We start from the raw sequence: 24,442 nt of genomic DNA, 5'->3' as shown, positions 1-24,442 counted from the left end.
ATAAGATCTAGTGGAGTGTTGTGTTAAATGTTAAAACTGAGACACTACATAGGAATTAACAAGGATAACTCCAGGTACATAGTAATTTCTCAGTAAATACTAGCTCTGCTATTATTTATGACTGGTTATATTTCCAGTGATATTAAGTGTCTTCACTGTTGATTAGTCACCTTGTCTAACAAGGCATTTTTTGTACTGTCCCCCCGCCCCGACCCCTTACACATTATCATTTCATGTTTCACAAGCACTTATGTGGATGATATCACCAAATGCATTTGGAACAACAAAGGAAGGGGTTATAATAGCCATTCTTTATAAACTATCCCCTGCCAGGACTCTAATGTAGCACTATGGCTAGAGTGAGTTCCAGCCAAGAGGTGTCAAGTGCAGACATACCTTTGAAACTTCAGGTCTGGTACTTTGGTCATTTTCGGTAGCCCTGAGTGACTGGTTCTCTTCACGTTCCACAGGATTCATGATGAGTTCCAAGGAAATATAACTCACTTCCACTACTGGCCCAGGCGAAGAAACAGGGATTGGGTTTATCCTCCCACTTCAAATGAATAAAACAAGACCAAACAAGATATACAAAATGACAGCTTTCAAACACTGGACATCAGGAAGCTCAGAACCATGTTCTCTGATCCCTGAGAGAGGGAAGTCAATGGGGTAAGCCCTTAGGACATCTAGCTCATGGCCTGGGAGAGTTTCTGCGCCACATGTCAAGGAAGGGAAACACAACAGTGCCTGGCACTTTCCTTGAGTTGAGAAGACAAGCTGAGAGTGGTGGGAGACCAAGGTGGGGGGCAGAGCACTGGAGAGAGGAGAGCGGCACCCACACAGGGAGGTGGAGAGTCAGAGGCCTGTGGCGGGCACCCCTAGACAATTCAGCTAAGTCCCCTTTGGTGAGTGACAGTGATGAAACCACCGGAAACTGGGGGAGGAACAAGCCCCTGTTCCCGAAAAGGTAAGTCGGAACAATTCTGAGGCTCATACAGAGCTGAGAAGTTTCTCGGCCCGAAAGTCAAACAAGAAAACTTCACAATTTACGAGCTCTAAGGCAGAGCATTCGGGAAGGTGCTGTCTCCACAGCGGAACAAAACACTCCACGAAAGGCTGCTCTGGGGCACCCAACAAACTTGGAAAGTAAGACTTGCAGGGATACAACTGTTTCCAAGGTCAGTAACTGCACAGGAACGAAGTTGAAGCATGCTGATAGGAATATAAGTATCTCTAGCACTTCCCCTCCAATAAGAAATTAACCAAGTTGTTATTCAATCAAAAGTGATTTGGCATAAAAAATGGCAGGAAAATATGGCCCATGATGAGTGTCATCAATGAACAGAAACAGAACCAGCAGTGACACCTATGACAGAAGTAGTAGACAAGAACATTAAAGCAGATATTTCCTTGGATTGAAGGCCAAATGGACTGACAGGGACCAAATTTATCCTACTGTCTGAAAAGAAAACAAGAGAAAAAGCGAAACATTTATGAAAGTGTGGTTGGCAAGGAACCTATCATGCATCTGGAGGGGTCATGCATGACATGCTCCCTATGACTACTGCAGGTGACTTCCAGGAGACAGTCAAGGTCAAGGTGCAAGAGGGGCAGCAAGGTGGAGTGGGCTGGAATTTTGATAGGGGAACCCAAACGTTAGAAAGTTGGCTTCAATAGTAGGGTTTTAGTTTTAATAAATAGGAGATTATATTATATAAGGGATTAAATTGCAATAATTTCTTATAAGGGCTCAATCACAAAATTTCCTGCAATGAGTTAAGGCAGTGCAGATACTAGAAGCTTAGTTCACACACCTTCATCTTAACTTTGTTGCCTAAGAAATACAGAGAGTTCTCTTGCAGAAAGTTCCCAGAGGCGCCAGATCCTGGCTGCTCTGGAGCAACACCAGGGACAGCAGATAGACCTGTGCCAGTGTCAGAAGAACATTCTGGGGGGGCATCCTTGCAACTGGACTGCACCTCCTGCATATTGTTACCTGACTAACTGCACAAACATTTTCTTTTGATCCTTACACGATTATTAACAGCCCTTGAACCCTATAAAAACCACATGCACCAGAGAGTGGTAAGGCAGTTCTTTTAGACAGGAGTCCCCTGCCTTCTCAAGTTGCTGCAATTTAAATTAAAGATGATCCTATACCTACTCAGTCCCTGTCTCTCATGAAATAGTAAAAAAACAAACAAACAAAAAAAAACTGACAGACAACACAACACAACAGAAAACCCTCCTTGTTCCGGTAACAATACCTGTTCTGAGGAGACAGAGCTGAGAGACCAAGATGGCAGGAGTTCAGGAGTTCACAGGACACAGAGAGAACGCTGGGGTACTTGCGGTGGCTCCTCTCAGGTGTTCCGTTGGGAAGGGACAGGGCAGCAATGGTGAACACTAATTGCTGCCAGGGCAGGAAATAACCCCCTCAATCCCAAACAGCATCAACAACAAAACAATTAGAAGGTGTCTTCCTGAAAACTTCTCTCTACACCCTACCTGGGCATCTCAGTTTCCTCACTGGCGAATTAAGGAGCTGGACTCTGATTAAACTTTGCATGTGTCTGTGAATTATCTCCTGTGGATTTAGACCAAGCAAGGTACAGTACAGGGCCCCAACCTTCAAGATCACTATTCAGAACCTCTGGAGTGCGTTGGCCGGTTGGCTCAGTGGTAGAGCGTCGGCCTGGCCTGCCGAAGTCCCGAGTTCGATTCCCGGCCAGGGCACACAGGAGAGGCGCCCATCTGCTTCTCCACCCCTCCTCCCTCTCCTTCCTCTCTCTCTCTCTCTTTCCCTCCCGCAGCCAAGGCTCCTTTGGAGCAAAAGATGGCCCGGGCACTGGGGAAGGCTCCTTGGCCTCTGCCCCAGGCGCTAGAGTGGCTATGGTCGCGACAGCGTGAGGCCCTGGATGGGGCAGAGCATCGCCCCCTGGTGGGCGTGCGGGGTGGATCCCGGTCGGGCGCATGCAGGAGTCTGTCTGACTGCCTCCCAGTTTCCAGCTTCAGAAAAAATCCAAAAGAGAAAAAAAAAAAAAAAAAAAAGAACCTCTGGAGTACAGTCATGGAATTTGCACTATTAACATACAACTCCACCCCAGCCCCCAGCTGCTCAGGGCCCGATTGGAACAGCTGCCTAGACTGTCTCTAGGTGCCTTTCTAGGTGTAAAACTCTTGACCTTTGAAAGTAGGAAATGGGAAAAGGGTGCCCGCAATTAGAAGCTGCTTCTCCCTCCTTCGCATCTCCAAACCTCCTTTCTAATTACCCCCTTAGAACTCCAGGTCCGATTCAAATGCAGAGGAGCCACTTACCCAAGCGCAGAGTCTGACCCAACCGAGCCGGTCACCGACGAACCAGGAGTGGCAGGAGCTGCAGAAATGGCGCTCAGCGGGCTATCCCGGGGACGTTCCTGCCAAGTTCAGGAGCGGAAAAAATCCCGCTCTCCAAAAGTGGCACCGTTTCTCGCCAATAGACGGCGAGGTTGCGGCCGTGGGAGGAAAGGACTGGTGGGCTGGCGATGGGAAGGCGGGGTCCGGGAACACACCCGCCCAGTCCTAGCGGGTTCAGAGGTCCCGCCGCATTCCGATCGTGCAGGCGCTGAGGTACTCGGTCCAGGGCCACCTTCCGCCCTCTCGACCAATCGTGGATCCGAACCCTTTCCCTGCCAGCTCGATTTTGGTCCGCAGTGTGAGGAGCAGGGCCGGGGCGGTCGTGGGAGGAGCTGCGGAGCCGCGCTTTCCTGGGGCTGTGATAGCGCCGCGGGATCCAGGGTTGCGGGGCAAACAATGCGTCACCGCGGCCTCGGGTGCCAAGCGCGCGGTCGTCTCCGCTCTTCAGCCGCTGCGACGTGGGGCGGGACTAGCACCGCGGGCCAGACACTGCGGCCGCTGCGGGAAACCGGCCACACCGGCCACACCTGGCAGGTCCGGATTCCGCGGGCATCATTTCGTGCCATGCACTTCACCAGCTCCCAGGGGACCAAATGGCCCCCATGAGGGCAGCAAGCAGCCCGCTCCTGCGGTGGGGTCTAGTGAGACTAGGTGACTCCCATTTCACCTCCTCCCTGCAGGCAGATAGATGAGCTTATTTGTTCAAGGGGCTGGGGCACATCAGACCCCGCCGAGTCGGAGGAAGAGGCCAGCACCCGCACTCCTGGTGTCCAGGACGCAGGCCACTAGATGTGGAACTTGACAGTCCTGATGGGGGACTTCGGAGTCAGGCATCTCCCAACCGATGGTCTTGAGAAAACATCTTACTGTTTAAGAACCCGAATAGGAGCGGATGCCTTCAGTACTGGGTGCTGTGTGAGAACAGCTGGTCAGAGGGGGACATGATACCTGGTAGGTGATGTTGGTGACAAGCCTTTTCCTAACTCACTGAAAAATACATGTTCACCTGAAAGTTGATGGTAATGATGGGCTAATGGGAAAGCTTTTCCTGATTTGACTTTGAGTAAACTATACTCTGAGAATAGTCAGTGCTTCAATGGCATGTGCTGGGTGGGGTTGGCAGAGAGCAAACTTTAAAGGCACACGTGTAAATGTATTATGAAGAAAATTAGAAAAACACTTAGTATCACCAAACCATGTTTTTTTCTTGTCATTGTAAATGTCATTAGGTCCAGGTGACTAACCATCATGTGTACTGAGGTGAAGAACAAACTATTGTAGCAGGACACTTGTTGATTCTCTTTTCTTTGTAGAATCTAGAGAAGTTACAAAGTAATGAAAGAAGAAATGAAGGGAACAGAGGGCTCCCTGATACTCCTGGGCTTTTGATCTGAGCAGCAAAAATATAAAGTGTCTGTGAACTGATATCGGGAAATCTGAGGGAAGGGCTGGTGAGTGTGCTATGGCTGATGTATATGTGTGCACGCACACACACACGCACGCATGTGTATCAGTGATTCTGCCTGTGATGTGTTGACTTTAGGGCTTCATGAAGCAGTCACTGTCTGAAAGCTCTGGCTTGTCCCCCGACTCCCATGGCCTGGCTGTAGTATTTGCTGCATTCCCACCTCTCCCAACCACGTGAGTGTTCTTTACCAGTTTAGGGAGTTGACAACAGTAGAGCTGCCCTCCACCCATCACATGGACAAAATATATTCTTGTCGCATTTATAATAAAATGCAGATACTTACTGCATACAGCCAACAAGGTGCCTAGTTCCAAGAGAATGTGCAACTGTGGCCTTTTCACGGTAAACGCCGTGTCCTCGGAGGTGTTGAACAATTTCAAGTGCGCCACATAAACATCGGGTGAAGGTTTGGTTTCCTTGGTGGCTCCACAGAGTCCTTGAACCCTTTCCCTACCCTGTCACTAACACTAAGTAGTGGTGGGTTTGCATCAGAGCTCTCAGAACGCAGCCACGACGACTCCCCTCCTCGGTACCTGTAGTCCCGACCCAGGCAGCTCTAGACAGTGGTTTTCTCTGTGAGGGTCAGCTTTATACTTAGTACAGAAATGGAAGATGCCACCTCAAATGGTATCTCGCTAGTTCTTCCAAGAGACTGACTGGTAATGAAGACGGAGTGGAAGCATCCGCCATTAGCCCACATTACAACATCACCAACAGTAATTTATGATTGTAAACATGTTTATGTAGTGTGTATGTGTGTGTGTGTTTGTATGTTACGTGTGCCGGTTACATAGCAACACTACTTCATTATAAAGCTGAGAACTATTTTTTATGCAAATCTCTGTGTGTGTTATGGCTTAGCATTTGTCAAAGAGAAGAATTTATAAGAAACTTGGAGCTTGACCTGTACTGGTGCGGTGGATAAAGCATTGACCTAGAGTGCTGGGGTCCCAGGTTCGAAGCCTGGGGCTTGCCTAGACAAGGCAGTTGCGAGAGGCAACTATGAGTTGATGCTTCCTGTGCCTCATCCCCCTCCCTATTTCTCTCTTGCTCTTGCTTCCTGTTTCTCTCCTTTCCTAAAGTCAATAAATAAAATTCTAAAAATATAAAAAATAAGAGACTTGTAATGCGAAAAAGAAGTGGGAGGCATTATTTCTTGAAGGATCATGGCAGTCAGGCAGGACCGTGTAATATCTATACAAGTTCCCACTTGTAGTGTTGTAAAGTACCATTCCGCTAGGTTTACGTTCAGACACCAAGTCCAAATTAATTTTTAAGGAGTTTTATTAAAAGGAGGAGATTTCTTAATAAGCTGGCTGAACATGACAAACACAGGGTATATCTGACCCAAATCGTGCCGTGTCCAACATAACTTTGAGGCTCGTTATACATACTGGATCACACAGGTTGGCGGGAAAAGGAGGAGGAGGAGAAGATGACACAATCATTAACAAGCTTATAATATTTGTCTATAGGATTTATTTTTTTTTATTATTATTTTTTTTGCATTTATCTGAAGTTGGAAACGGAGAGACGGTAAGACTCCTACATGTGCCCCACCGGGATCCACCGGCACGCCTACCATGGGGCGACGCTCTGCCCATCCTGGGTGTCACCATGTTGCGACCAGAGCCACTCTAGCACCTGAGGCAGAGGCCACAGAGCCATCCCCAGCGCCCGGGCCATCTTTGCTCCAATGGAGCCTTGGCTGCGGGCGGGGAAGGGAGAGACAGAGAGGAAGGCGCTGCGGAAGGGTGGAGAAGCAAATGGGCGCTTCTCCTGTGTGCCCTGGCCGGGAATCGAACCCCGGTCCTCCGCACGCTAGGCCTACGCTCTACCGCTGAGCCAACCGGCCAGGGCCTGTCTATAGGATTTATTAAAAAACATTCTTACATATTAAAACTTATAAGTTAACACAATAGCGAAAAATGTTTTATATATTAAAAGACATTCCCAGATCTTTTAGTGTTCATTTGCCATGCCTTTGTCTACAGGTATATTCCTTACAGGTGTGGAGGAAGGGAGGGAATCCAAGTCTCCTTTCCCCTCTTCATTTACAATACAATGCTATCCGCCATCCTGACCTGGTCTAAATCACATACAAGTATAAAAAGATCATAGTTACAAAATCTCTCTGTATGCTTAGCCTAAATTATAAAATGCCCTTTAAGCTTCCTAGTAAAAGGGGGTTTCCTGCACAGTATGTCTCTGCAAGCCAGGAAACTCCCACATTCCTCTCCCTTCATTCTCTACAGAAAGGAGCAGGCAAGAAACCTTTTTCTCCTAAATATTAATATCAATTTTTCCTTTCTTTGGTTCCTTACCACAGTCTCCACTGGTTCTATATCCTGAGTCAAATCTTTGACTTAATTTAACAAGGTGCAAGAGGCTGTTGTGTAGGACTATTAGCCTATAACATGTGACAGATATTTAATAGACAGACTTGATATTTTCATTAGTAGTAATACAGTCTACTGAAGAAATAAAATGTTATTGATTAATTTTTTATAACCTGTATAAATTTTCTGCAACTTATATAACATTAACTGGCTCTTATAACAACTTTTTTTCTTTTTTTTCAAAAATATTTTTATACTCTATATTTTTTATTATTAAAACTATACAATTCCTTTTTAGTCAGAACTCTTAATTTAAAAAATCTTGACCTTAAGTGACAACCAAGCTGGCTGCTGGAGAACAGCAGGCTGCCAAAGGCATGCCAGGAGCAGGGGTGGCACTGCCAGAAGTCTTGGTTGCCCACGCGCCCACTGGTGCTCCTGCCACGGGGTGTGAGCGGCTGAATGCCGAAGTGCTGGGCCAGCAGCTTCTATATCCAGAAGGGCATGAAGCATGCCCAGAAGAGTAGCACACTGCCCAAGATGAGGTGCAGCACTCTGGGGTTGGGCCGCCGCTGCGTCTGTGGGAAGGAGGCCCGCTGCGACAGTCAGTGATCCCAGGCTAAGTGCACGCAGAGCAGTCCAATGACCATGCCAGGTTCCACAATGCTGGTCCCAAAGAGCAGTGTCAGGTAGGCATGGGAGGTGCTTTGGCTCTTGGCCGGCAGGCAGAGGCTTTGTGTTTCCTGTGGACCAGCTGGATAGCCAGCATTATGGGCAGTACCAGTAGCAGTGCCAGCAGCCACATGTCAAATTCCATAGACGTACCTGGAAGCTGAGATTTGCCGGAAAGAAGCAGCAAGTTTGGGTTAGTTCACAGCCACAGGTGGGGAGGAGGGACCTTCACTGCTCAGTGCAAATGCTAAGGGAGGCTTGCTGCCTCACGCTGGACTTGAGGCTGGGGTGTGTTGTGACAGGGGCATCTGTGGTTGACAAGCTTGTCCTCGGTCACCGTGCAGCAGGTCGAGCTCCCGCAACTGCACTTCTGCAAAGCTTCACCTTGCGCTGTACTGAGCAAAACAGGGCCGAGCTCTACAACCTGGTCCTGGTCATTGCCGCCGCTGTGTCCAGCTGTCAGTCAGAAATACGCCGAGGCCCTGCTTCCATGCCGGATTGAAAAGGAGACAGGATTGAAGAGAAGACAGTGCTGTTGGTGCTGGAAGGGCAAGAGGGGTACAAAAGTTAAAGTTTCCTTTATGATTTGATTCATGCGTTCTACCTGCCCTGAACTTTTGGGGCCTATAGGCACAATGTAATTTTAAATTAGTTTCCGATTAATATTGAGTTCCTTTCCTACTAGCTGTGAGATTTTGGATACAAAGCAAGAATTTCATATAGCAATTTCTTAACAACTGTGATTGTGGTCTCATTTTTAGTAGGAGAAACGTCTACCTACTTGTCAATTACTTCTATTTCTAAATGTTTACCTGGGAAAGTTGCTCTCTCCCTGTTTCTTTTTATATTTTCTCTACTTAGTATTTATTTGGGCACAAGCTAAACACTTGGATATTATGCCTTCTGTAATAGATTCTAAGTCTGGCTTTTCCAATTGTCCCTTTCCTTCTGGCAAAATCTTTTTTAATTGGTCGCAAATAAACCTTTGGCAATAAGGCTTTTAGTAAAGTTACTAAAATTTTCTAAAAATCCCACTGGTTTTAAGAAGCATCTTCAGCTGTTTGGTTTTTCTTGAGTTTTTAGGGAGTCTCTTTTTCCTGGTGTCCAGGTCAGTGGATGAAAGCCACAAGCATTGTTGGGGTGAGGGTTTGAGCCTCACCTTTGTTAATTCTTAAGCATTCTTTATTTTATTTTATTTTTTTTAATTTTAATAATTTTATTTTTTTAATGGGTGACATCAATAAATCAGGATACATATGTTCAAAGATAACATGTCCAGGTTATCTTGTTGTTCAATTATGTTGCATACCCATCACCCAAAGTCAGATTGTCCTCTGTCACCTTCTATCTAGTTTTCTTTGTGCCCCTCCCCCTCCCCCTTTCCCTCTCCCTCTCCCCCCTCCCCCCGTAACCACTACACTCTTATCAATGTCTCTTAGTCTCACTTTTATGTCCCACCTACGTATGGAATAATGCAGTTTCTGGGTTTTTCTGATTTACTTATTTCGCTTCGTAGAATGTTATAAAGATCCCACCATTTTGCTGTAAATGATCCGATGTCATCATTTCTTATGGCTGAGTAGTATTCCATAGTGTATATGTGCCACATCTTCTTTATCCAGTCATCTATTGACGGGCTTTTTGGTTGTTTCCATGTCCTGGCCACTGTGAACAATGCTGTAATGAACATGGGGCTGCATGTGTCTTTACGGATCAATGTTTCTGAGTTTTGGGGGTATATACCCAGTAGAGGGATTGCTGGGTCATAAGGTAGTTCTATATTCAGTTTTTTGAGGAACCACCATACTTTCTTCCGTAATGGTTGTACTACTTTACATTCCCACCAACAGTGTATGAGGGTTCCTTTTCCTCCACAGCCTCTCCAACATTTGCTATTACCTGTCTTGTTAGTAGTAGCTAATCTAACAGGTGTGAGTTCGTATCTCATTGCCGTTTTGATTTGCATTTCTCTAATAACTAAAGAAGATGAGCATCTTTTCATATATCTGTTGGCCATTTGTATTTCTTCCTGGGAGAAGTGTCTGTTCATGTCCTCTTCCCATTTTTTTATTGGATTGTTTGTTTGTTGTTGAGTTTTATGAGTTCTTTGTATATTTTGGATATTAGGCCCTTATCTGAGCTGTTGCTTGAAAATATCATTTCCCATTTAGTTGGCTATCTGTTTATTTTGTTATCAGTTTCTCTTGCTGAGCAAAAACTTCTTAGTCTGATGTAGTCCCATTCATTAATTTTTGCCTTTGCAGTCAAATTCATAAAATGCTCTTTAAAACCCAGGTCCATGAGTTTAGTACCTATGTCTTCTTCTATGTACTTAATTGTTTCAGGTCTTATGTTTAGATCTTTGATCCATTTTGAGTTAACTTTAGTACAGGGGGACAAACTATAGTCCAGTTTCATTCTTTTGCATGTGGCTTTCCAGTTTTCCCAGCACCATTTATTGAAGAGGCTTTCTTTTCTCCATTGTGTGTTGTTGGCCCCTTTATCAAAAATTATTTGAGTATATATATGTGGTTTCATTTCTGGGTTTTCTATTCTGTTCCGTTGGTCTGAGTGTCTATTTTTCTGCCAATAGCATGCCGTTTATTTTTTTTCCTGTATTTTTCTGAAGCCGGAAACGGGGAGAGACAGTCAGACAGACTCCCGCATGTGCACGACTGAGATCCACCCAGCACGCCCACCAGGGGGCGACGCTCTGCCCCTCTGGGGCGTCTCTCTGTTGCGACCAGAGCCACTCTAGCGCCTGGGGCAGAGGCCGAGGAGCCACCCCCTGCGCCCGGGCCATCTTTGCTCCAGTGGAGCCTCAGCTGCGGGAGGGGAAGAGTGAGACAGAGAGGAAGGAGAGGGGGAGGGGTGGAGAAGCAGATGGGCGCTACTCCTGTGTGCTCTGGCCGGGAATCGAACCCAGGACTTCTGCATGCCAGGCCGACGCTCTACCACTGAGCCAACGGGCCAGGGCCACCATGCTGTTTTGATTGTTGGGGCCCTATAATATAATTTGAAATCAGGTATTGTAAAGCCCCCAGCTTCATTCCTTTTCTTTAGGATTGCTTTGGCTATTCGGGGTTTTTTATAGTTCCATATAAATCTGATGATTTTTTGCTCCATTTCTTGAAAAAATGTCATTGGAATTTTGACGGGAATTGCATTAAATTTGTATATTGCTTTGGGTAATATGGCCATCTTGATATTATTTATTTTCCTAACCAAGAACGAGGAATATTCTTCCATCTCATTATATCTTTTTCGTTTTCCTTTAACAATGGTTTATAGTTTTCATTATATAAGTCCTTTACATTCTTTGTTATGTTTATTCCTAGGTATTTTTGTTGTTGTTGCAATCCTGAAGGGGATTATTCTTTTGAGTTCGTTCTCAAATGTTTCATTTTGGCATATAGAAAGGCTATTGACTTCTGTATGTTAATTTTGTATCCTGCGATCTTACTGTATTGGCTTATTGTTTCTAGTAGTCTTTTTGTGGATTCTTTGGGGTTTTCGATGTGTAGGATCATATCATCTACAAAAAGTGATACCTTTACTTCTTCTTTTCCGATGTGGATGCCTTTTATTTCTTTGTCTTGTCTGATTGCTCTGGCTAGAACCTCTAGTACCACATTAAATAAGAGTGGAGAGAGTGGACAACCCTGTCTTGTTCCTGATTTAAGGGGGAAAGCCTTCAGTTTTGTGCCATTTAATATGATGTTAGCTGATGGTTTATCATATATGGCCTTTATCATGTTGAGATATTTTCCTTCTATACCCATTTTGTTGAGAGTCTTAAGCATAAAATTGTGTTGTATTTTATCGAAAGCCTTTTCTGCGTCTATTGGTAAGATCATGTGGTTTTTGTTCTTTGTTTTGTTGATATGGTGTATTACGTTAACCGTTTTACGTATGTTGAACCATCCTTGAGGTTCTGGGATGAATCCCACTTGATCATGATGTGTTATTTTTTAATATGTTGTTGTATTCGATTTGCTAGTATTTTGTTTAGTATTTTAGCATCTGTATTCATTAGAGATATTGGTCTGTAGTTTTCTTTTTTTTGTGCCATCTTTGCCTGGTTTTGGTATGAGGGTTATGTTGGCCTCATAAAATGTGTTTGGAAGTATTGCTTCTTCAATTTTTTGGAAGACTTTCAGTAGAATAGGAACCAAATCTTCTTTATAGGTCTGATAAAATTCGCTGGTATAGCCGTCTGGGCCTGGACTTTTATTTTTGGGGAGGTTTTTTATGTTTTTTTTCTATTCCTCTCTACTAGTAGGTCTGTTTAGGCTTTCTGCTTCTTCTTGACTCAGTCTAGGATGGTTGTATTGTTCTAGGAATTTATCCATTTCTTCTAGGTTGTTGCATTTAGTGGCATAAAGTTTTTCATAGTATTCTACAATAATTCTTTGTATATCTACTGTGTCCGTGGTGATTTCTCCTCTTTCATTTTTGATTTTGTTTATATGAGTTCTTTCTGTTTTTTCCTTGGTAAGTCTTGCCAAGGATTTGTCCATTTTGTTGATCTTTTCAAAGAACCAGCTCCTTGTTCTATTAATTTTTTCTATAGTTTTTCTGTTCTCTATTTCATTTATTTCTGCTCTGATTTTTATTATCTCCTTTCTTCGGCTGGTTTTGGGTTGTCTTTGTTCTTCTTTTTCTAGTTCCTTAAGGTGTGAAGTTAAGTGGTTCACTTGGGCTCTCTCTTGTTTGTTCATATATGCCTGAAGTGATATGAACTTCCCTCTTATCACTCACTGCTTTTGCTGCATCCCATAGATTCTGATATGTCGTATTGTCATTTTCATTTGTCTGTATATATCTTTTGATCTCTGAACTGATTTCTTCTTTGACCCATTCATTTTTTAACAGTATGTTGTTTAGTTTCCACATTTTTGTGAGATTTTTTTTCTCTTTTTTGCAGTTGAATTCTAGTTTCGAGGCTTTATGATCAGAAAATATGCTTGGTACAACTTCAATTTTTCTGAATTTGCTGATGTTGTTTTTGTGGCCCAACATATGGTCATTCTTGAGAATGATCCACGTACACTGGAGAAAAATGTATACTCAGTCACTTTGGGATGAAATGTCCTGTAGATGTCTATCATATCCAGGCGCTCTAGTGTTTTGTTTAAGGCCACTATATCTTTGTTGATTCTTTGTTTGGATGACCGATCTAGAGCCGTCAGCGGTGTATTGAGGTCTCCAAGTATGATTGTATTTTTGTCAGTTTTTGTTTTACGGTGAATAAGTAGCTGTCTTATATATTTTGGTGCTCCTTGGTTTGTTGCATATATATTAAGAATTGTTATGTGTTCTTGATTCAGTGTCCCCTTAGCCATTATGAAATGGCCATTTTTGTCTCTGAGTACTTTTGCTGTCTTGTAATCAGCATTATCAGATATGAGTATTGCTACGCCTGCTTTTTTTTGGATGTTATTTGCTTGGAGTATTGTTTTTCAGCCTTTTCCTTTGAATTTATTTTTATCCTTGTTACTTAGATGAGTTTCTTGTAGGCAGCATACAGTTGGATTTTGTTTTTTAATCCATTCTGCTACTCCGTGCCTTTTAATTGGTGAGTTTAATCCGTTTACATTTAGTGTAAATATTGACACTTGTGAGTTCCCTATTGCCATTTTATAGATTGCTTTCTGTTAGTTTTGTGTCTTGTTTGATCCTTCTCTTTCATATTTCTATCTTTTGTTTTTATTTGGTTATATTCCATACATGTTTCCTCTGTTGCTATCTTTTTAAAATCTTGTGCTTCTGTGGTGGTTTTTTCAATGGTGGTTACCTTTAAGTAATGAAAAGGGTTCCTACCCTGTTCATTGTAGTGCACTATTTTGTGAGTAATTTTGCACTCCATCGTCCTTTGCTACTGTTAATGTCCATCCTCTCCTCCCCCTTTGTTTTTGTTGTTGTCACAGTTTAAATTTGGTTTTATTGTGTTCTTCTTGGAGCTTTTACTTGTGGCTTTGTTTTTTTGTTTTTTGTTCTTTGTATCTGATTGGAGAACCCCCTTTAGTAATTCCTGGAGTGGGGGTTTTCTGGTGATAAATTCCCTCATATTTTCTGTATCTGTGAATGTTTTTATTTCTCCTTCATATTTGAAGGATAGCTTTGATGGGTATAGTATTCGTGTCTGAAAGTTCTTCTCTTTCTGGACTTTAAATATTGGGGTCCACTCTTCTAGCTTGTAGAGTTTCTGTTGAGAAATCTGATGATAATCTAATGGGCCTTCCTTTATATGTTGTATTCTTCTTTTCCCTGGCTGCCTTGAGAATTTTTTCTTTGCCGTTGGTTTGTGCCAATTTCATGATGATAGGCCTTGGAGTAGGTTTGTTGGGGTTAAGAAAACTCAGAGTTCTGTTTGCTTCTTGAATTTGAGGCTTTAGTTCTTTCCACAGGCTTTGGAAGTTCTCATCTATTATTTGTTTGAGTATGTTCTCCATTCCATTTTCTCTCTCTTCTCCCTCTGATATACCTTTTATTCTTATGTTATTCTTTTTCTGGAGTCATATAAATCCTGGAAGGCTATGTCATTTTTTAAAAAATTTTTGATTCTCTTTCTTTTTCTCTCTGTTGTGCCTCAAGTTGCTTGTGTTCTATTTCACTAATCCTGCCTTCTATCTGGCCTGTTCTATTAGCTAAGCTTGTTATCTCGTTTTTCAGCTCATGTATTGAGTTTTTCATCTCTGTTTGATTTGTTTTTATAGTTTCAATTTCCTTGGAAATATATTCTTTGTGTTCATTGAGTTGTTTTCTGAGCTCCTTAAATTGCCTTTCTGTGTTTTCTTGTATATCTCTGAGTATTTTTAGGATTTCTATTTTAAATCCTCTGTCGTTTAACTCCAAGGTTTCCAATATATTAAATTTTTTCTCCATAGATTTTTCCTCATGTATCTGTGTTACCTCTCTTTCTTTTGTATCCATGATATTCGATTTTCTCTCCCTTAATGTCATCTGAGGATGGTTTTGTTGATAGTATTAATGAGATTTAATAAAGAATAAAAATTAAAAAAAAATCGAAGAGTTTTTTTTAAAATTAATAATTAAATAAAGAAAAATAAAATAAAATAAAAAATAAAAAAGGGAAATTATTCTCCCCCCCTTTTTTCCTCTCCTCTCCTTTTCCCCTCTTTCTTGAGAAAATCTTGTGGTGAACTGTGAATTATATTGTTCTAAATAGAACAAACAATGCTTGTACTGGAAGGCCTGAATTGGGGAGAAGTAATAGAGGGGCAAAAAAATCCCCCAGAAAAAGTCAGTGGTAGAGCGTCGGCCTGGCATGCAGAAGTCCTGGGTTTGATTCTCGGCCAGGGCACACAGGAGTAGCGCCCATCTGCTTCTCCACCCCTCCCCCTCTCCTTCCTCTCTGTCTATCTCTTTCCCTCCCGCAGCGAGGCTCCATTGGAGCAAAGATGGCCCGGGCGCTGGGGATGGCTCCATGGCCTCTGCCCCAGGAGCTAGAGTGGCTCTGGTCGCAACAGAGCCATGCCCCAGAGGGGCATAGTGGCGCCCCCTGGTGGGCAGAGCGTCGCCCCCTGGTGGGTGTGCCAGGTGGATCCAGGTCGGGCGCATGCGGGAGTCTGTCTGACTGTCTCTCCTTGTTTCCAGCTTCAGAAAAAAAAAGAGTTATGATGAGAGAAATAAGAAGGAAACAGGAAAATGGGGCGACAAATGAAAAAATTGCTATTGTATTTAGTGGAACATGAACTAGATAACATGGAGAGCCAGGGATGGGAGCACTGCTAGTGAGTTAAAAAGGTGAAGTAAAAACAGCCCCAAATGCCACAAACATAAGTTTGAGTCCCAGATAAGATAATTTGTTCGTTATTGAGGTTTGAATGTGAGGAAACGTAAAGGAAAAGGAAGAAACTAATATAGAGGGAGAAAAGAAAGAGAGAAAGAGAAAGAAAGAGGGAACCACTAAAAGAAGAAAAAAGGAAAAAGAGAGAGAGAGTTAAGGGTTTTGGAGTGCAACCCTCATAGAGAGAAAGGAAGAGGAAAGAAAAGATAATGGGAGATGTAACACTTATGGGTAATGTAGTTCAAGGAGAGGAGAGAGTAAGACCGGCAGAGAGTTAAACGTCCAACTTGGTGGAGGAAAAAAAAAATCAAGAACGAAGATAAGAGAAACAAACGAACAAATATAATAAATTGGAATAGGTTATAAAGTCTGCGGATTATTCTTGATTTTGAGAGTTTATCTTCTTCCTTTTTCTTTTCTCTCCCTCTTCCTAGTCGGTGACTCTGTGCCCTGGGTTCTGCGTCTTTGGCACGCTCAGGTAGAGGTTTGCAGTTGATAAGTCTCTATGGCGATGTCATGTATTGTGCTTCAGTCTCGCTGGCAGTCGAGGCTCATTAGCATTTATAGGCTCTGACAGTGCGAGAGTCTGTATTCCTGGAGCCTCTCTCCTAGTCTTTCCTTCCTGAATTAGTAGCCTGATAATCCAGCTATGGGGTTGCTGCTGCCTCTGCCTGGATAGTAAGAAGCTCAAAGAGCTGGCAACTCCCCACTCTATTCCCACTCAGCACAGGGCTCTGGGTAAGGCTCAGTCAATTAGAGCTGCTAGCATAATCAAGCGGGCTTGCACCCACTCAGAGACCTCTGGCTCTGCCACTCTGTCCGGTAACACGGGCCGGCACCCACTCCTGGGGTGCTTGGAGGAAACTCTCGCTCACTATCTGTGCACAGACCAGGGTATCAGACCGGAAGTCTCACACTCTGAGTGAAACCCCCGCCCGCATGGAAAACTTCCAGCGGTGGAATTGGCTCTCGCTCCCTCGCCGTGCATGGCTTTTTCAGGGCACTGGGGAGGCCTGGAGATTCCGCTTTTGGCCCACACAAAGGCCCCTGATTCTGCCCCTCTGTGGGATAACACGGGCGCGCACTGCTGAGGCACTCGGAAGAATCTCTCGCCCACTCTGCGCGCGCCGACTAGGAGATCGGGGAACATGGCTGCCCCACTTGTCTTTCTTTGTCTGGGTTTGGCGTAAGTGTTAGCTTGTATTGACTGGGTTGCCACAGGAACAGTTTTTCCTCAGCTTGGATCTCCGTGCCACAGCCTGGTTCGGGCATTTGTGCCGCGGCCTGGATCTATTCACCCCCTTTGCCCGCCTTAGTTTCTATATTCTCAGTTCCCAGTGAAAGCAGCCCTGTTTAGGTTAGGGAGGAAAGCGGAGCACATCTTACTCCTTATTTCCTTCGGGGTTTGATTATATATTTAGCCAATTTTTCACTCGACCATACCTTTGGGTGTATTGCGAAACATCTGCAGGCTCCAAGGATAGGTTTTTCTGTTTCTGGTTGACGATCTTGTTGAGTTTGGGGGAGATTTATCGGTATCGCTTCCTACCGCGCCATTACGCTGACACCATCCAAGCTTTCTCTTTATGGCCCCTTTTGACTGTGCCTGTCTTAGGTCGTTCCTTCTTTCAGTAATCTTACCTGTCGTTGACCAGCCAGCCATCTTGGGAGCCAGACAGAATTATGTGATTGAGGAAGGAGCAATGTCCCTTCCAAAATGCTTAGTTATGTTCATTTATTAATTTTTAGCAGCTGATGGTACTACCCTTTTAAAATTTATAATACATTTCCATTTTAATTTCTACAGATGATTGCTATGTAAAGGCTAAGTTGACTGCCTCAGTATCTTTTCTGATCCTGCCTAACAGAAATTGGTGGTAAGTGTCCAAAACCTTCCTCACTAGCTTGGTTGTTAGAATTTTATTCAAGACAGGCAACGAGAAACATTTTCTTGAGGTGATCTCGATTGTCTAACGGTCCTGTTAGAGTTTGAGGCTTCCCGGATAAAGGGAATTTTGAGCTTTCTAGTTCTATAGGTCACTTGAGAAAAAAGGATTTAAATTATTTCCTATCATATTTATGTCTTACATTTTAATGATTTAGTTGTAATTACCCACTGAAATGATTAATATTTCATAAAATAATCCTTATGTTCTACTTAATCATAAATTCCTTTTACATTCTAAGAAAGCGTACCTTATTTATGCTGTAATTTTATGAACCTTAACATAGACTGTCTAAAAAGCTCAAGAGAAAGAGATTTCTGTTTACTTCTTTTAGCCGTTTTAATTTGGGTTCAAAATTTAAATGTTTTTTTATTACTACAATTTGTTATTTATTTCCTATTATTTTTCTTTTTACTTATTATGTTGAGAATTCTACTGTTAAGCCAATCAATAGTAATATTTGTCATTCTGGGTTTAGTGACCTAATGTTGGAACATATTGCTTCAAAAATCATAATGAACTAAACATCACAAAAAAAGACATTATTAATAATTATTATATATTTCCTAATATTTATTTTTTTTGTATTTTTCTGAAGCTGGAAATGGGGAGAGACAGTCAGACAGACTCCCGCATGCGCCCGACCGGGATCGACCCGGCTCGCCCACAGGGGCGACGCTGTGCCCACCAGGGGACGATGCTCTGCCCATCTGGGGCGTCACTCTGCCGAACCAGAGTCACTTCAGCGCCTGGGGCAGAGGCCAAGGAGCCATCCGCAGCGCCCGGGCCATCTTTGCTCCAATGGAACCTTGGCTGCGGGAGGGGAAGAGAGAGACAGAGAGGAAGGAGGGGGGGTGGAGAAGCAAATGGGCGCTTCTCCTATGTGCCCTGGCCGGGAATCGAACCTGGGTTCCCCACACTCCAGGCTGACGCTCTACCACTGAGCCAACCGGCCAGGGCCTATTTCCTAATATTTAAATTAAGATTTCAACATTATAGGGCTATGAATTAGCAAATAAAAGAATTAACAAAAGACTTTTGAAATAATACTACATTTTTACCATAGAAAATATTTTTTCACAACTTTTCACACACCAGTGGAGGACAATTAGCTACTACTCCTAACCCAGTGGTCCGCAAACTCATTACTTAACAGAGCCAACAGTATAACAATTGAAATTTCTTTTTTTTTTTTTTTTTTTATAATTTTATTTTTTTAATGGGGTGACATCAATAAATCAGGATACATATATTCAAAGATAACAAGTCCAGGTTATCTTGTCGTTCAATTATGTTGCATACCCACCACCCAAAGTCAGATTGTCCTCTGTCACCTTCTATCTTGTTTTCTTTGTGCCCCTCCCACCCCCTATCCCTCTTCCATTCCCCCCTCCCCCCCGTAACCACCACACTCTTATCAATGTCTCTTAGCTTCACTATTATGTCCCACCTACGTATGGAATAATACAGTTCCTGTTTTTTTCTGATTTACTTATTTCGCTTCGTATCATGTTATCAAGATCCCACCATTTTGCTGTAAATGTTCCGATGTCATCATTTCTTATGGCTGAGTAGTATTCCATAGTGTATATGTGCCACATCTTCTTTATCCAGTCATCTATTGATGGGCTTTTTGGTTGTTTCCATGTCCTGGCCACTGTGAACAATGCTGCAATAAACATGGGGCTGCATGTGTCTTTACGTATCAATGTTTCTGAGTTTTGGGGATATATACCCAGTAGAGGGATTGCTGGGTCATAAGGTAGTTCTATTTTCAGTTTTTTGAGGAACCACCATACTTTCTTCCATAATGGTTGTACTACTTTACATTCCCACCAACAGTGGATGAGGGTTCCTTTTTCTCCACAGCCTCTCCAACATTTGCTATTACCTGACTTGCTAATAACAGCTAATCGAACAGGTGTGAGGTGGTATCTCATTGCCGTTTTGATTTGCATTTCTCTAATAGCTAAAGAAGATGAGCATCTTTTCATATATCTGTTGGCCATTTGTATTTCTTCCTGGGAGAAGTGTCTATTCATATCCTCTTCCCATTTTTTTATTGGATTGTTTGTTTGTTGTTGAGTTTTATGAGTTCTTTGTATATTTTGGATATTAGGCCCTTATCTGAGCTGTTGTTTGAAAATATCATTTCCCATTTAGTTGGCTTTCTGTTTATTTTGTTATCAGTTTCCCTTGCTGAGCAAAAACTTCTTAGTCTGATGTAGTCCCATTCATTAATTTTTGCCTTCACTTCTCTTGCCATTGGAGTCAAATTCATAAAATGCTCTTTAAAACCCAGGTCCATGAGTTGAGTACCTATGTCTTCTTCTATGTACTTAATTGTTTCAGGTCTTATGTTTAGATCTTTGATCCATTTTGAGTTAATTTTTGTACAGAGGGAGAGACTGTAGTCCAGTTTCATTCTTTTGCATGTGGCTTTCCAGTTTTCCCAGCACCATTTATTGAAGAGGCTTTCTTTTCTCCATTGTGTGTTGTTGGCCCCTTTATCAAAAATTATTTGACTATATATATGTGGTTTTATTTCTGGACTTTCTATTCTGTTCCATTGGTCTGAGTGTCTATTTTTCTGCCAATACCATGCTGTTTTGATTGTTGTGGCCCTATAATAGAGTTTGAAGTCAGGTATTGTTATGCCCCCAGCTTCATTCTTTTTCTTTAGGATTGCTTTGGCTATTCGGGGTTTTTTATAGTTCCATATAAATCTGATGAGTTTTTGCTCTATTTCTTTAAAAAATGTCATTGGAATTTTGATGGGAATTGCATTAAATTTGTATATTGCTTTGGGTAATATAGCCATCTTGATTATATTTATTCTTCCTAGCCAAGAACAAGGTATATTCTTCCATCTCATTATATCTTTTTCGATTTCCCTTAACAATGGTTTATAGTTTTCATTATATAAGTCCTTTACATTCTTTGTTATGTTTATTCCTAAGTATTTTATTTTTTTTGTTGCAATCGTGAAGGGGATTATTCTTTTGAGTTCCTTCTCAGTTGTTTCATTGTTGGCATATAGAAAGGCTATTGACTTCTGTATGTTAATTTTGTATCCTGCGACCTTACTGTATTGGCTTATTGTTTCTAGTAGTCTTTTTGTGGATTCTTTGGGGTTTTCGATGTATAGGATCATATCATCTGCAAAAAGTGATACCTTTACTTCTTCTTTTCCGATATGGATGCCTTTTATTTCTTTGTCTTGTCTGATTGCTCTGGCTAGAACCTCTAGTACCACATTAAATAAGAGTGGAGAGAGTGGACAACCCTGTCTTGTTCCTGATTTAAGGGGGAAAGCCTTCAGTTTAGTGCCATTTAATATGATGTTAGCTGATGGTTTATCATATATGGCCTTTATCATGTTGAGATATTTTCCTTCTATACCCATTTTGTTGAGAGTCTTAAACATAAAATTGTGTTGTATTTTATCAAAAGCCTTTTCTGCGTCTATTGATAAGATCATGTGGTTTTTGTTCTTTGTTTTGTTGATATGGTGTATTACATTAACCGTTTTACGTATGTTGAACCATCCTTGAGATTCTGGGATGAATCCCACTTGATCATGATGTATTATTTTTTTAATATGTTGTTGTATTCGATTTGCTAGTATTTTGTTTAGTATTTTAGCATCTGTATTCATTAGAGATATTGGTCTGTAGTTTTCTTTTTTTGTGCCATCCTTGCCTGGTTTTGGTATGAGGGTTATGTTGGCCTCATAAAATGTGTTTGGAAGTATTGCTTCTTCTTCAATTTTTTGGAAGACTTTGAGTAGAATAGGAACCAAGTCTTCTTTGAATGTTTGATAAAATTCACTGGTATAGCCGTCAGGGCCTGGACTTTTATTTTTGGGGAGGTTTTTAATGGTTTTTTCTATTTCTTCTCTACTGATAGGTCTGTTTAGGCTTTCTGCTTCTTCTTGACTCAGTCTAGGAAGGTTGTATTGTTCTAGGAATTTATCCATTTCTTCTAGGTTGTTGAATTTAGTGGCATAAAGTTTTTCATAGTATTCTACAATAATTCTTTGTATATCTACGGTGTCCGTGGTGATTTCTCCTCTTTCATTTTGGATTTTGTTTATATGAGTTCTTTCTCTTTTTTCCTTGGTAAGTCTTGCCAAGGGTTTGTCAATTTTGTTGATCTTTTCAACGAACCAGCTCCTTGTTCTATTAATTTTTTCTATAGTTTTTCTGTTCTCTAATTCATTTATTTCTGCTCTGATTTTTATTATCTCCTTTCTTCGGCTGGTTTTGGGTTGTCTTTGTTCTTCTTTTTCTAGTTCCTTAAGGTGGGAAGTTAAGTGGTTCACTTGGGCTCTCTCTTGTTTGTTCATATATGCCTGAAGTGATATGAACTTCCCTCTTATCACTGCTTTTGCTGCATCCCATAGATTCTGATATGTCGTATTGTCATTTTCATTAGTCTGTATATATCTTTTGATCTCTGCACTTATTTCTTCTTTGACCCATTCATTTTTTAAAAGTATGTTGTTTAGTTTCCACATTTTTGTGGGATTTTTTTCCTCTTTTTTGCAGTTGAATTCTAGTTTCAAGGCTTTATGATCAGAAAATATGCTTGGTACAACTTCAATTTTTCTGAATTTGCTGATATTGTTTTTGTGGCCCAACATATGGTCAATTCTTGAGAATGATCCATGTACACTGGAGAAAAATGTATACTCAGTCCCTTTGGGATGAAATGTCCTGTAGATGTCTATCATATCCAGGTGCTCTAGTGTTTTGTTTAAGGCCACTATGTCTTTGTTGATTCTCTGTTTGGATGACCGATCTAGAGCCGTCAGCGGTGTATTGAGGTCTCCAAGTATGATTGTATTTTTGTCAGTTTTTGTTTTAAGATCAATAAGTAGCTGTCTTATATATTTTGGTGCTCCTTGGTTTGGTGCATATATATTAAGAATTGTTATGTCTTCTTGATTCAGTGTCCCCTTAGCCATTATGAAATGGCCATTTTTGTCTCTGAGTACTTTTCCTTTCTTGTAGTCCGCATTATCCGATATGAGTATTGCTACACCTGCTTTTTTTTGGATGTTATTTGCTTGGAGTATTGTTTTCCAGCCTTTCACTTTGAATTTGTTTTTATCCTTGTTACTTAGATGAGTTTCCTGTAGACAGCATACAGTTGGATTTTCTTTTTTAATCCATTCTGCTACTCTGTGCCTTTTTATTGGTGAGTTTAATCCGTTTACATTTAGTGTAATTATTGATACTTGTGAGTTCCCTATTGCCATTTTATATCTTGCTTTCTGTTAGTTTTGTGTCTTGTTTGATCCTTCTCTTTCGTTTTTCTATCTTTTGTTTTTATTTGGTTGTATTCCATACATCTTTCCTCTGTTGCTATCTTTTTTATCTCATGTGCTTTTGTGGTGGTTTTTTCAATGGTGGTTACCTTTGAGTAATGAAAAGGGTCCCTACCCTGTTCATTGTAGCGAACTATTTTGTGAGTACTTTTGCACTCCATCGTCCTTTGCTACTGTTAATCTCCATCTTCTCCCCCTCTTTCTTTTTGTTGTTGTCACAGTTTAAATTTGGTTTTATTGTGTTCTTCTTGGAGCTTTTACTTGTGGCTCTGTTTTTTTTTTTGTTCTTTGTATCTGATTGGAGAACCCCCTTTAGTAATTCCTGGAGTGGGGGTATTCTGATCATAAATTCCCTCATCTTTTCTGTATCTGTGAATGTTTTTATTTCTCCTTCGTATTTGAAGGATAGCTTTGATGGGTATAGTATTCGTGGCTGAAAGTTCCTCTCTTTCAGGACTTTAAATATTGGGGTCCACTCTCTTCTAGCTTGTAGAGTTTCTGCTGAGAAATCTGATGATAATCTAATGGGCCTTCCTTTATATGTTTTATTCTTCTTTTCCCTGGCTGCCTTGAGAATTTTTTCTTTGCTGTTGGTTTGTGTCAATTTCATTATGATATGCCTTGGAGTAGGTTTGTTGGGGTTAAGAAAACTTAGAGTTCTGTTTGCTTCTTGAACTTGAGGCTTTAGTTCTTTCCACAGGCTTGGGAAATTCTCATCAATTATTTGTTTAAGTATGTTCTCCATTCCATTTTCTCTCTCTTCTCCCTCTGATATACCTATTATTCTTATATTATTCTTTTTGATGGAGTCAGATAATTCTTGTAGGGCTATCTCATTTTTTTTAATTTTTGAGTCTCTTTCTTCTTCTCTCTGTTGTGCCTCAAGTTGCTTGTCTTTTATTTCACTAATCCTCTCTTCTATCTGACCTGTTCTATTAGCTAAGCTTGTTACTTCATTTTTCAGCTCATGAATTGAGTTTTTCATCTCTGTTTGATTTGTTTTTATAGTTTCAATTTCCTTGGACATATATTCTTTGTGTTCATGGAGTTGTTTTCTGAGCTCCCTATATTGCCTTTCTGTGTTTTCTTGTATATCTCGGAGGATTTTTAGGATTTCTATCTTGAATTCTCTGTCATTTAGCTCCAAGGTTTCCAATATATTAAATTTTTTCTCCATAGATTTCTCCTCATGTATCTGTGTTACCTCTCTTTCTTTTGTATCCATGATATTCGATTTTCTCTTCCTTAATGGCATCTGAGGGTGGTTTTGTTGATAGTATTAATGAGATTTAATAAAGAATAAAAAGTTAAAAAAAATAAAAAATAACAAATCGAAAAGAGTTGTTTTTTTTAAAAAAAATTAATAATGAAATAAAGAAAAATAAAATAAAATAAAAATTTTTTAAAAAAGGAAATTATTCCCCCCCTCTTTTTTTCCTCTCCTCTCCTCTCCCCTCTTTCTTGAGAAAATCTTGT

The 24,442-nt window shown here is 41.4% G+C and overlaps 1 protein-coding gene across 2 annotated transcripts in view; it reads right to left on the bottom strand.

Moving 5' to 3' along the window:
* The window catches only part of LOC136318753 (serine protease FAM111B-like), a 69,063-nt gene that overhangs the window by 4,376 nt on the left and 40,245 nt on the right, over positions 1-24,442 (bottom strand). Inside the window, exon 4 of one of the 2 annotated variants that reach the window (XM_066251590.1) lies at positions 397-553. In XM_066251590.1, coding sequence (XP_066107687.1) covers positions 397-477 — 81 coding nt within the window. In that variant the 5' untranslated portion in view covers positions 478-553. Of the gene's footprint in view, positions 1-396; positions 592-24,442 lie in introns of those variants that run through there. The other variant, XM_066251591.1, reaches the window with a different exon arrangement.

The sequence above is a fragment of the Saccopteryx bilineata genome, chromosome 1 (assembly GCF_036850765.1).
Source record: "Saccopteryx bilineata isolate mSacBil1 chromosome 1, mSacBil1_pri_phased_curated, whole genome shotgun sequence".
Taxonomy (NCBI): domain Eukaryota; kingdom Metazoa; phylum Chordata; class Mammalia; order Chiroptera; family Emballonuridae; genus Saccopteryx; species Saccopteryx bilineata.
This window is presented reverse-complemented; position numbering and strand designations above follow the sequence as displayed.